Source organism: Mercenaria mercenaria, chromosome 4 (assembly GCF_021730395.1).
Source record: "Mercenaria mercenaria strain notata chromosome 4, MADL_Memer_1, whole genome shotgun sequence".
Taxonomy (NCBI): domain Eukaryota; kingdom Metazoa; phylum Mollusca; class Bivalvia; order Venerida; family Veneridae; genus Mercenaria; species Mercenaria mercenaria.
In genome coordinates this window covers 18,537,672-18,551,442 of record NC_069364.1, presented here as the reverse complement: position 1 = coordinate 18,551,442, position 13,771 = coordinate 18,537,672, and the positions used below count along the sequence as shown (strand labels likewise).

The following is a 13,771-nucleotide window of genomic DNA, read 5'->3' as shown; positions in this document are numbered from 1 at the left end:
TACCTTACACTAACTAATCTATTTCAATAACTTCGGGCGTTTACGTTACTTTACGCGATAATTGTATCCTGAAAATATTTATACTACTAAAATATCCCATGTAGTCAAACAATGGCACTGTAGAACAGACTTCTATGCAGGTAACATACATAATATGAAGGCTGGAATTATGTTAGGAATATGTTTTAGTGCTATTTCATCGATATTGCTCTGAGTTATACGTTATAATATGTATTATAATTCACCATATTGTAATCAGCTCACTTGTCACGTAGCTTTTGATCGCCCTTCGTCCGTTGTCCTTCGGCGTCTGTCGCCCGTCGAGGTCCGTCGTCCGTCCAAAATTTCTTGTGAACATGATAGATACCACATTGTACAATTGATTTTAATCACATTTGCACACAACTTATATTGGCATAATATCTCGCTTCTTTTCGAAAACTGAGCAGATCTCATCATGGGTTCTAGAGTTACGGCCTCTTAAAAGGTCAAAATTTGCTATTTTGGCTTGTGAACACGATGGAGGCACTTATATAGGCATACTATCTTGGTTTCTGTCGCAAACTGGCCATTATTCGTTCCAGAGTTATGTCCCCTTTAATGTCCAAACATGCTATTTTGGCTTTTGCAGCCATATAGAGACTTCATTTATTATGTCATTTGAAACAAGTTTGAAAAACATCTTTAACAACACGAGATCTTGGATTCCACGATGAAGCCGTCAGATCCAGTCATAGCTTCCGGAATAACGGCCCCTGATTGACTCCTGAAAGTGTCAGAATGTGTTAATTTTTACCTTGAGGACGATAGAATGACATTTTACATTCAATTTTAACCACACTTGCACACAACCTTAGTCGAAATAAGATATCGGTTATTTTTGAAAACCGTCGAGATTCCATCATGGATTCTAGAGTTTCTGCCCCTGAAAGAGGCAAAATTAAATGTTCTATTTTTAGAGGTTTAATTTATGCCTTGATTTAATACAAAATTGCACAGAAAGTTTATCTTGGTAATCTTTACGCTAACTAAGGAACTTGGTCATGTGGCGTAAAAAAATAGATCACCATGTCAGATCAAAGGAAACGCTTGTTAACAGCCTAGACGCCACCTTTATATGACTCTATCTTCATGAAACTTCGTTAGAATGGTTCCTATGCCAAATTTAAAACTGGGTTATATGGAGCCAAAAACTAGGTCACTCGGTCAAAGCAAAAGAAAAGCTTGTTAACAGTGTTAAACACTCTTTGTACCATATTTATGACCCTATCTTCATGAACTTAGTCAGAATGTTTATCTGGATGATTCGTCGGCCAAGTTCGAAACTGGGGTATGTGGGTTCCAAACCTAGGTCACAAATGAAACAAAGCAAAGGCTTGTTATAAGACATTACCAAAAGAACATTAACATTTCTGTGCAATGTAATGAGTTATTCGATGCGTTAATTATGATTTTTTATGAAAATATGGTTCTGCATAAGTAGAAAGATATTTCCCTTGCTTGTCTTGCGTTATTGGTTTCCAGTTTTTTATACATGTAGTAAATTATTTACGTATTATGGATGTTTATCTTCATGATTCCAAGGCCAAGTTTATAACGAGTGAGCGATATAGGGTCATCAAGACCCTCCTTTTTTAACTATTTTCTTGTACATGTTATCAATTTTTGATATAAATGCAAAAAAAAAATAGTACAATGTCGTTGCAATATTTCCGCCTGTTAGGTTTGCAAAGACTCGAGCTCATAAACACAAGACTGACTGTCGAAAGCTTTCTTTCACATAGCTGTCAATGAATGTGAAAGTATGTCAATGCTAAGATATTTCTGTCATTTTGCTATTAAGGTTCACATACCGAACATTAATTTTCGGAAATATATGGAATATTAACGATTACTAGGTGAATGCTGTGGACAATATGTATAATTCATCTGATCTTGCTTAGGAAACTGAGACCACTACACAAGGGGAAATTGCCGGCAGCGAAGCTCAGATGACACTTAGAGATCCAGAGTTCAGAGCTGTTCTAGATGAACATAAAAATGCTTGTCTAGAGATGGGATATGAGCTGGCAGACTTTAACGCAGCAGTGGATGATTTGCGAAATATGGGTCAGTCTAAGCATCTTTTAAATTACAATGTATATTGAGCTTTATATATATATTGTCCGCGTGAAATATCCCTTTAATTGTCATTATTTATGATGAAATAATAAACATACTGTAACATAATATATGGAAAAAGGAATTTAAATGTGACTAAAATCTACAACTATAACACTGGAATTGTACAAGATGAATCTTCAGACGAAACTGTCGACACATAAGTAGTACACTAGAACATTGTTTACCTTTTTCTTAAATTGATAAAATTAACTTTTATCGACCAATATTTTTCATTTCAGATTTAAATTTTGTTCTATAAACTATACGAATTTTACAAAGACTTCTATATACTGAAATACAGATGATTTGTCTAATTGGATAGGAAAAAATGTTGGTAACAATTATGAGATCACGTTTTCGGAATACGAATGTTTTAGGAAAAATATCATATTTCAAAATATTTAAAATGCAGTTATAAATGATTGCATTTTATCTTGATGTATAAGCACTATTTCATAAGACTCAAATAAGTTTACAGAACTATTAAAATACTTTTAGGTATAAGTATTTTATTTCCTTTTATATAACCTTAACGTAAAAATAAAATATTTCTCAAATTAAGATATTAATGCATCTTCTTTTAACTAGAAATGGGAAAGGGTTTGTGAATTCGTTCCTATTTGTTTTATTGCCCTAATAAACTGAATAGTGTCGAATGGATTTTGTTTTACGTCTTGCATTGTTACTATAAAACCTGTTCAGTATACAAGAATGTCGTCAAATCCAATTGGGCATGTAGACCGTAAGCTAGATTTCACGTTTAAAATGTGTGCCAAGTTCGGATGATGCCATTTCGGATAAAATCAAGCTCTTGAATATTTTACAGGCTAGCATCTCCATTTCGACACTAATATTAATTGAACGTTTACATTTTCTGATTAACATACCTGCAAGCTACTTCAACCAGAATCGTGCATTTATCTAAGTGATCAGTACATGTTAACTTTATAATAAAGTGGATGGGGGGGGGCAGTGAAAATATGTATCTTTTTCGAAATTAGGTAATCTAAAAATATATATGTTATATAGGCAAAGAATACATTTTGTCCGGAATTAAAAATATTTTTATTCAGTTTTCTAAAACAGATATGAAATCTTGTTTGAATGTTTAAATTACAGCGGCATTTGACTCCTCATTTGCAAATGAAGCCTATGGTGAAAATAGGAACGAACTTTTTACACACCCTTTACTTTGCCAAACAATATATAAAATAAACCCATGCTGTCAACCAAACAGAGATGTGTAAAAGTGACTAATCTCTTGTGTGCCTACAATAGTCATTGGTACTTGATTTTCTATCTTTTACTGACAGGTTGAACTGGTTTATCTTGTTAATATGCATGGAGTTATGTATTTCAACAGGCACTATTAAGCCAATACTAGAAGACGTTCTTGACATGGTGGAGGTTGTAAAAGAGAGGGAAAAAAGCCAGCAAAGAGCTCTTGAATTAGAACAGCGTCATCGTGGTAAGTAGTGCATTACGATATACTTATAAAATTACCATGTCTGGGTAATTGTTAGGTATTGCCCCTTACTTTAAAGAGTAATTTTTTTCAGAAACAATAGACAAGACGGGAGTTGTAGAGGTATTATTGAAAAAAAAAGACTTTGGTTGAGGTACAAATATATCACGAAATTATTTAACCTATGTTGTATCATATTCAATAGTAACTGTTTTGTACGAGTATATTAGATTTAAACTATATTTATATTAATTAATTGTGTATCATTACAACAAACGGCTAGCAAAGATTAAACTTTCATCATTTTATTATCATGAGTTCTAAAGAAAATAACATTCATTGACAAAGAATTAATTGTAGCATGCTTAATTTGTACAAACGTCCATTTGTATTAGTGAAGGTCCTGCAATAGACAACTATTTAGTAAATTGAATGCTTACATAATTTAATTTATTATTTTTAATAATGTTTTTCAAATATTTCAGAAACCCCTCTAGAAGAAAACCAGCGTCTGAAAAGTTTAATAATCTGCATGTCATGTGGCAAAAACAACGTAAACACTTTGTTTATTCCGTGCACGCATCACCGTGTGTGCATGGAGTGCGCGGAACCACTAATTGAGTGTCCAGTTTGCGGAAGAAACATCAGACAGAAGGTTAGAACATTCCTGGTGTGAATTTCTTATTCCTTCATCCCCAATGATCAGTATTGTATATCTGCACTTTTTATCAACGTCACACAAAGGTGGAACATATCACTTCATGAACATACATCATGCCAAAATTAGGAATATTCATGAATACTGTGCAATATATTGGCTTTCATACATGTACTGATGCTGTAAATTGCCATGTGGTAATTTGTGAAATATGTATTTTTTGTTGGACAAGGGCGAAAATGTAGATTTGAAGTAATATTAGTTTGGTCTAGACGGGATACAACTTCCTCAAATATGTTCAAAGTTTAGACTCATATATATCAAAGGCGTAGACCATTTTTACATTTGTATATACATGTAGGTATCCCATATGACATTTAACCCTGTCCTCGGAGGACAACCATTCCATTGCGCCAAACATGTTTTTTGAATTTTTATAAATGAGGTTTGTTAATTATTTTTCTAGCGCTCTCATTTTATTTTTCGTTATCATGTACATATCAAATAAGAACGTATTCCTTTGCTCCAAACGGTGCAGTAATAAGCTTACGCTACCAAAAAAAATCCTGGATGGCAACTCAGTAGTACCACCGACCTTCCACTAGCCATCTTGTTGGCTTCTTCATACGAAGAACTGAACGGCTCTATCGATACTGAAGACCACGTTAATAAGGGACAAGTGATTTGAAGTCAGCGACATTAACCACTCTGCCACAAATTCACATCACAAGACCTAGTTACATTGATATGACACGTAATGATAAACCATGTGATATTACACGTGATGATAAACCCATTTTGTTGCCATTGGTCTATAAAATTGAGTGTTTGAACATTTTTATTCGTTTTTGGTAAGGTTATCAAACTTTGAGGATTTTCGGTATTTGTTCAGTTACAAGATATGTGGAAAAAATCAGTGTATCCGTTAGTTTTATCTCCGTTAAATTCGTTTTAGGGGATTCGATAGCTTTTCTATTGTTGACTAAAAACGCTAATATTGATGAATTTATTTGTATAATGTTCTGCGTTTCGTGAAAATCACATTAAAATGTACTTTGCACATTACATTACTACGTATATCCCAATTTATTCTTTGCTTTCACATTATCATATAGTTTTGTATGCATCACATTTCATTGAAATTTGAATTGGATAGCAGTAAAAGAAGTTTAATAGCTGAATATGTTACCAAAGTGATAACTTTAAAAAATACGAACAAGGAACTGGTAAGTACTTGTGTCAGGTACGTTCTAGAATTTTAATAGAATAAATGTGTATATATGTACATAATGTCCTAATTGATAAATAACTAGTATGTATGTAATTTATTTCTTCTAGTGCGGGGCTGCTAATCAGTATATTTTGGGTTAATTGATTTCTTAAGACAATTTTTTTCTCACACACTTTTGATACCACTTTAACTTGAAATCTTTTTCGATCCGAATTATTTTAAGTAGTCTTTATCATTAATTAGCAGCCTCTTTCTAGTCTTATTATCTAAATATATATCTTATTTTTTTGTTTCACTCCTTTTGATTAAATAGATATGTGCACATTACTTTGATATATATTATGTATGTACATGTCTAGATAAAACATTAATAAGTACCCTGTATAAAGTATCTGCTATGTTATTTCGTTGTTACATCTATTTATTTCGTTGTTACATCTATTTATACGCCCGTCCGCTTAGCTCAGTAGGTAAGAGTGTTGGTCTACGGATCTCGGGGTCGCGAGTTCGATCCTCGGGCGGGGCGTATGTTCTCCGTGACTATTTGATAAACGACATTGTGTCTGCAATCATTAGTCCTCCACCTCTGTTTCATGTGGGGAAGTTGGCAGTTACTTGCGGAGAACAGGTTTGTACTGGTACAGAATCCAGGAATACTGGTTAGGTTAACTTCCCGCCGTTACATGACTGAAATATTGTTGAAAAACGGCGTTAAACCCAAAAAACAAACAAACAAACAAACATCTATTTATAAAAGTAACGGTTTCTTAATGGGAGACAACCCATGCATGCTTGAAAATGTATATTACATAAATAATTGATACTGTATGACCTCGGCGTTTGAATATATGTCATCAAAATATCTTGCTTTTCGTAACGTTATAAGTTTGTATACAATTCATCTGTGAAATATGTACATGTATCATTTGCATCGAATTAAATCCACATTTATTTGTATTACCTGATTTTAGGTAGGAGGCCGTTTGCATAACACTAGCTCTTGTACAAGTATCAAATTATAATACACGTTTGTACACTTTGCACATACAAACAAGCTAAAGATAATTATCCAGTAAATATATGTACGTAACTTTGTTTTTTTATTTGGTTTGTGGTTTGTTCATTTGTGGTCTGCTTAATTGCACTGTGTAAGTTCGAGGGACACTACGTATCGTATTCGAATTTACAAAAAAACATGATAGAAGAACAAAAAAGAATCATATATATATATTATTTTTACTAAAAGAGATTTCCATGTATATTTATGTACATGTGTTAATGTAAATATTGTATTTAAGTTTTCTTGACACATAACAGTTGTTATGCATAAGAGTAATCTAAGTTTCTTAGATAATAGATATGAGCCGTGCCATGGGAAAACCAACATAGTGGGTGTGCGACCAGCATGGATCCAGACCAGCCTGCGCATCCGCGCAGTCTGGTCAGGCTCCATGCTGTTCGCTTTTAAAGCCTATTGGAATTGGAGAAACTGTTAGCGAACAGCATGGATCCTGACCAGACTGCGCGGATGCGCAGGCTGGTCTGGATCCATGCTGGTCGCACACCCACTATGTTGGTTTTCCCATGGCATGGCTCAATTATGTTTCAAGTTTCAGTCCGCGACAACCTTGTATTAGCAACTACTTCATAGTTTTGCCTTGTTGTATAAAATATAGTGATGTAATAGTTTGTTCAAATGTGATATATTTTCAAGTCAATATGACATTTCACAAATAGAGTGGCAGAGTATTTTTCTTTTTGCTGACTATATTTTGTTCTAATTTCATTCTTATTATGTTATAGTGTACATGGATGAAATAGAAATGGGGAAGAAGTCATTAACTATTAAGAATTTTATAGTGTATAAATATCTACAACTATTGTCTTGTAACTTTCAAAATATAAACATATTTTATCTCTATCTGTCCTGAGTAAGCCCTTTCGAAAATTTGTGTCATAATCTATTTATTCATAATAACTATGTTGATATAGTAGCTTAGAGTTATAGCTTATTTTTAGGTTACTCTAAGTAGTATAGTCATTTCTGGAAATTAGAATTCGGTCACAGTATAGGGTGTTCTGCTCACCATTGGTCGCGTGATAATTACCTTATCACTTTGTTTCAATTACTGTCATTTATAAAATCTATTTAAAATGTTGTTACTAAATGCATGCATATGCCTGCATGCTTAAATCAACCATGTAATGTTGAATATGTATATCTCTTGCATTGTATACTCAAAGAACTGTAACAGGTTTCGAGTAAACAAAGGTATGGTCTGTTCTGTTCTGTTCAACTAACAAATGATCTCTTTACGTATAAATACGTCAATACATTATATAGCTAGTATTAATGCAAAAAACTTTGCATTTCGGCACACCGCAGCGGGGAAAGAAATTAGAGAGTCCTAGGGATGATGAACCAGTTTTTCATATTTGCATCATTCATTAAGAACGACGTCGCTAGGCTCAGTATATATTAACTTATTTTCACCGAAAGTCTCTTGACCTCTTTTCATTATTTTTTGTTAAAAAATAAATTCATATTACATCTCTGACACTGTAAATAATGTTTGTTTTTATTTCTTAATCATTTGTTTCATTTATAATTTATTTCTGAGTAGTTGTCGTAAAAGTGTCATCTATGATTTGAGGCACATAATAATATGAGATTTACTGACATACTATATATTCAATATTAAATCAACTATACATTATGTTACAAAGTTTTATTGCCGCTTACATTTCATGCTAATAAATAAGTAACAATATTTTTCTTTTCATTTTTTTTTTGTCGTCTCTCTTTTCTTTTACGTCCATAGACTGGAAAGACGTCATGACGTTTCGCATCGATTTAATTATCTTTTCCAGTTTTGCAGCGTATTTTACAAAATTTACTTTTTATACTCTTTGGTTTTTGAGCAGCGTCTGGACACCATGTCACTAATAGAAGTAAGAATAACTCTTGTGAAAAATTTATATAGAACGTCGATTTCGACTAGACTGTCGTTAATGAACATTATACGGTTATCACATGACATCAGTTTAATATGCAACTGGTTTGAAATAAAAAAAAAGGGCACTCCGTGACCAAGTGGTTAAGATATCTGACTTCAAATTACTTGCCCCTCGTCGATTTTGGCTCGGGCCTCACTCGGGACGTTGAATTCCTCATTTGAGGAAGCTATCGGAAGCTGGCTGGTCGGTGGTTCTACCCAGGTGCACGCCGAAATAATGCACGGAGAGGTAGCTGGGGTCTTCCTCAACCATCAAAGCTGGAAAGTAGCTATGTGACCTATGATTATGTTGGTGCGGCGTTAAACCCAATTAAAACAAAAGAGAAATCAAAAAGAGGTGCAAATAAATAATAAAGCTATTTGCGTTGTTTAAAATTAGATGTATCAGAGTTCACACGCGCAGGAATTTTAGCTACGACTATTGCCAGACCAGTAACAAGTACTCTATTTTATTTTATGCTAACTGATGAAATACCGAATTATATCATGAGATATAATCCGTATCACTCACTGTTATCACGCACTGTTTTGCTGGTTTACTTGTAGCTCTACATTTAGTATGAATTTTAAACTATTTGCTTAAAACAGGATGAAAATTGTAGTCGCACTTTGTTCTTTATACTATTAGTATATTTCTCGATTCAAATTGTTTTCCTTAATGAGAATTTCCATAACGTTATCTCACCTCGAAGTGAGAAAATTTTCATATTTTTACTCGCGCTAAAATATTTTAAATTTTCTTACTTCTCAGTGAGATATATTCCATATTCACTCAAAACAAACAAGTACCCTCTATTTTACAATCAGGGCACATGTCGGCAGCAGTCATTTCCCTTCGTCTCTCCAAACCCAACTATATGTACATTTTAATTAAAACATTCTTTACATCCGCTATGCCCTTGTAAACACGCGTAAAGGCAAAATGAAAAATAAAAGGCAATTGCTTTGAATCAAAATAAATCCAGTATTTGTTTTCGAAATGACAAGAAATGTCTTTCCTTGATTCGCATATCTGTCCTGTATAGCCCATACATATACATGTATTGACATCAGTCCGCTGTAAAGCTTTTAACATATGTTTCAATGGTTTAAATTTTCAAGCTCTATTAACTGTCATATTAAATATAAAGGCGATTAAATCCCGATTTTTGGTGGAAAATATTCCTCACAAATATTTATTGCGAATAATATTTTGGCACACGTTGTTTTAGAGCAATGGTATTTGATCACTTGTGCTTTTGAGGCTGCTAGCATAGTAATTCGTCACTGTCGCGGAAAAGTATAAAAAAGAAAACTTCCGCATAATCTTTTGTTATAATTTTTATGTTTGAATAGCTTGACACCTACCAAAACGATCCGGGATTCGAGTGTACGACCCCATGACTGCACAGCTCTGCTCTGCTTTTTAAGCAAACCGGTTTATTTTCGTTTAACTTTTATGATGCAAGTGATGTCCGGTCGGTTATCTTATTTTTTATTAAATGCAACATTGTTTTTTTTTTAATATACATAACAGTTTGACAGAAAAGTCCTGTTGATTGCGTTATGCATTAGTAAGATTTATTTTGTTTTTGTCGAGTTTAATATCATACTAACGCAATTATAGGCCATATGACAATTTTCTAACGTTTCCTGGCGTAGAAGAACCCTTGTGCCTGAGCATTTTACGGGTACAGGCGAGTACGTGAGTACACAGACTTCTGAAACATTTCTACACCACTAGCGAGTGTTCGAACCCACAGCGATGAGGGGTTGAGGGCAAGTGATTCTAAGTCAGCGACGGTAACCGTCTGACAAGGAGGCTCTTGAACTAACAGATGAATTGTAAGTTGTCAAGTTCTGCTTATCTATATTTATCATAATGTCACAGTGAACAATAATGAACAAATCCGTAAATTACTTCTATTTTCAAAGCTGATATTATACATCAAGCGATGACTGTAAATCATTAGTGTGATGTAAGGCGCAGTAAATATCGCAGATCTACGAAATAACTAATAACTATTTCGTTTAAACGAAATGATTTCGTTTAAACGAATTAGTTTAAACGAATTAGTTATTTCGTTTAAACGAATTAGTTATTTCGTTTAAACGGAATAGTTGTTTCGTTTAAACGAAATGATTTCGTTTAAACGAAATAGTTAAATGATTTTGTTTATTAAACGAAATAAAAAAAAGTCTCACATTACCTAAGTGGAAAAAAAGTTCGTAACATGTCACTTTAGGGGCACCGTACAGATCTATAAGACAAAACCTGGCAATAGTTATCTATTATTAATAATATTGGTATTCAATAATATCATTTTATGGACTTTATTTTGTGACAGTTTTAGTTATACAGTCCCTCTTTACAGCGGCCCTCTGAACAACAATTCCCTCGAGGCAACAGCACTTGCTACTGATTCCAAAATATTGCAATTGTTCTTAATCTTACTTCTCTACAACAACTCCCTCCGAACAACAACCAAATTTTCCGTCTCCCAAAGGGTGCTGTTGTAGAGAGGGAGCACTGCAGTTATTACTTTCTTCAGTTGAGTGTCATACCATACGACAACTCAAATAGGTTTAAACAGTCAGTATCGTATCTAATTGTGTGGTAATGATTACGAAAAATAAACTTTATCTATGTCGTTATTTAATAAAAAACGTATTTACTCTGTATTTTACAATTTTGATAGAGCATTATTACTATGGAAAAAAACACATTTTTGATCTTGTATTGTAATATATGTGGCTGCGATGAAAAAAATAGGATGTAAAGACGTAAAGTAAATTATTAGGTCATTTTCGCCGGAGGTAAAGGAGACATCAGATATCAATGAGAAAACGTTCAAGAAAAAATAAATCTACACATTGTTTCTATAGTGTGTTTGTAGGCGTGACACCGTGTCAAGTGGTCTGCACAATCCGTGTATATCCGTTTGTGTGCACAAGGTAGGGAAAATGGTGCCTACGTGGTTTGTGTAGCTTATCATATATTCTAACATGGCTCGATTTAATTTACAAAGACGGCAATCAAGCTCTGTACATTCTGATAACAACGGTTGACGCATGGACAGGAAGAGAGCATTATGACGTCAATTATGACGTCAAATTGCCGAATGACGTCTAATACATTGGCTGTGACTAAATACAGAGTTGGTGCGCCCGTGATATATTACAGACTCCGGTATATACCGGATTAACTAAATTTGAACAAAAATACCTTAAATGTATATATTTTGTAACCATGGTGATTCTAACCCTAACCTTTAGTCAATATATTATGCACATTATACACTAAATGCATGCGGACATGCAAACAAAATGAGTATTTTTGCCGTGCGTTCCATTTGATAATAATTCCGCGCATGCGCCGAACGGCTGCACCAACTCTGCAATGAGAAACATTCTAATACATTACTCCTCGGGTAAATGAAGACCAGCATAATATAATATTATTAATTAAAATACATCACTGAGCATGTCAGAATGAAAACAGTCAAGGCTGTCTTGTGGTTTATTGTCTAATTTACCACGTTTAGTCAGTCAGATGCTTTAGTATTTAACCGATCGGGCCAATGCCCTCGTGGTTCAATTTCTACGCATTTGAACTCCGAACAGTGGGAAATTAGACGATAAACAACTCGAAGGCCTTGATTATTTGTTAAATATAGAATACCTCTCAGACGCTGATTTTTATGTAAGAGTGTGTCTAACAATGAAAACATCACATTTTAGATAACAAGGAAAATTGTTTTCTGTGTAAATGTTGTAACAATACATTCAGTATCCTCTGTATGCTTTCCTAAGTAGAAAAAGAGAAAAGTCCACAGGTCGCGAAACACAAATGAAATCTTGCAGGCTCGGTTTGATTTAGCCTGTTCAATGTCGGTAGTGGAAATGCATGCTACCGTCCACGCATTCTAGCCTTGGGATGAGCAGAACGCAACATTTGCACATATTACAAGTATAGAAAAACAATTTCGAGACAACCACAGATGTGTTCATACTGCAGTGTACAGGTATGTTCTGTCCATTTATGTTGACTTGGTATGCATAACATGTTACCTTAATTTTCATAACGATTGTGTCTGTGATACGAAGAGATTTCTTCTTTGTTCCCTGGCAAAAGAACATAATGGGGACAAACGAAAATGTTCCGTAAAGCGTTCATCATTGATGCATCAACAACAAAACAGGCGAAGCAACAAACACAATTGTCAAAACCTATAATAAGACTTGCATTTTATTCGTTAATTGAGATCAATAAAAGATGCTAAATAAAATAGTCAATTCCTGTCAATTTGAATATAAGAAGACGCTTCTTCCTTCAGTTCTTTCATTGACGGATTCTTGTTGAGAAACTTACAGTTTGTAAACAGACCTCCTTGATAATAAACTCAAATATTTATAAAGGACAGTTTGTTTTGTATGATAACTGTCTTCGCGTTTACATTTAAAATGATTCTTTTGAATGTAGAAAACTAACTTGTCACATTCACATTTAAAAATTCTCTTATCTTTGATTCAGATTTTTACCAGCGAAAGCATTTTCCCTTTCAAATAATTTAAACGAACTGGAATATTGATTACAAGAATTTGCATCGAAACCGTTTGATGTAAATAAATGTTCAGTTTCTGGAAAATTTGTATATACGGCAATACGAAGAATAAGAAGTTGATATTCACGTGAGGAAGCCATCCAGCTGGCTTACGGAAGGTCGGTGGTTCTACCCAGGTGCCCGCTCGTGATGAAATTTTGCACGGAGGGGCACCTGGGGTCTTCCTTCACCATTAAAGCTGGAAAGTCGCCATATGACCTGAAATTGTGCCGGTGCGACGTTAAACCCAACAAAATAAATAAATAAATAAGAAGTTGATATCTTCACTACAACAAATGGATTTGCATAAACATTACAGTTGTTTCAATATGCAATCAGTTGATTCAGTAGCATACAAGTGTGATTTAAGGGGATTCTTAATTGGGTTATATTCTTGGTACTTTCTCGAACATTAAGTGATATAAATTTCTAGATTCAAATACTCCCTGTATATTAGCTTGATTTGAAAGTTTCAGGCACGTATATTATTTTTCTTTACAGAATCTAAAAGTGTTCTGGTAACTTAACTTAATTCGTGTGAAAATGTAGGCAAATTGGGTCTGTATCATGTCTACCTCCAATGTTTGGAATACTACTGATCTTGGTCATGGTCTAGGATGTAACTGAATATTAGATTCAAACCAGTCATACTTA

General features: G+C 34.0%; 1 protein-coding gene across 1 annotated transcript in view; it reads left to right on the top strand.

Annotated features, from left to right (window-relative positions):
• LOC123551113 (baculoviral IAP repeat-containing protein 7-like) overlaps positions 1 to 8,288 on the top strand; it is a 35,676-nt gene extending 27,388 nt beyond the window's left edge. Inside the window, exons 16-18 of the mRNA XM_053540596.1 lie at positions 1,944 to 2,109; positions 3,527 to 3,631; positions 4,114 to 8,288. Coding sequence (XP_053396571.1) covers positions 1,944 to 2,109; positions 3,527 to 3,631; positions 4,114 to 4,304 — 462 coding nt within the window. The 3' untranslated portion in view covers positions 4,305 to 8,288. The remainder of the gene's footprint in view (positions 1 to 1,943; positions 2,110 to 3,526; positions 3,632 to 4,113) is intronic.
• Positions 8,289 to 13,771: the final 5,483 nt, after the last annotated feature.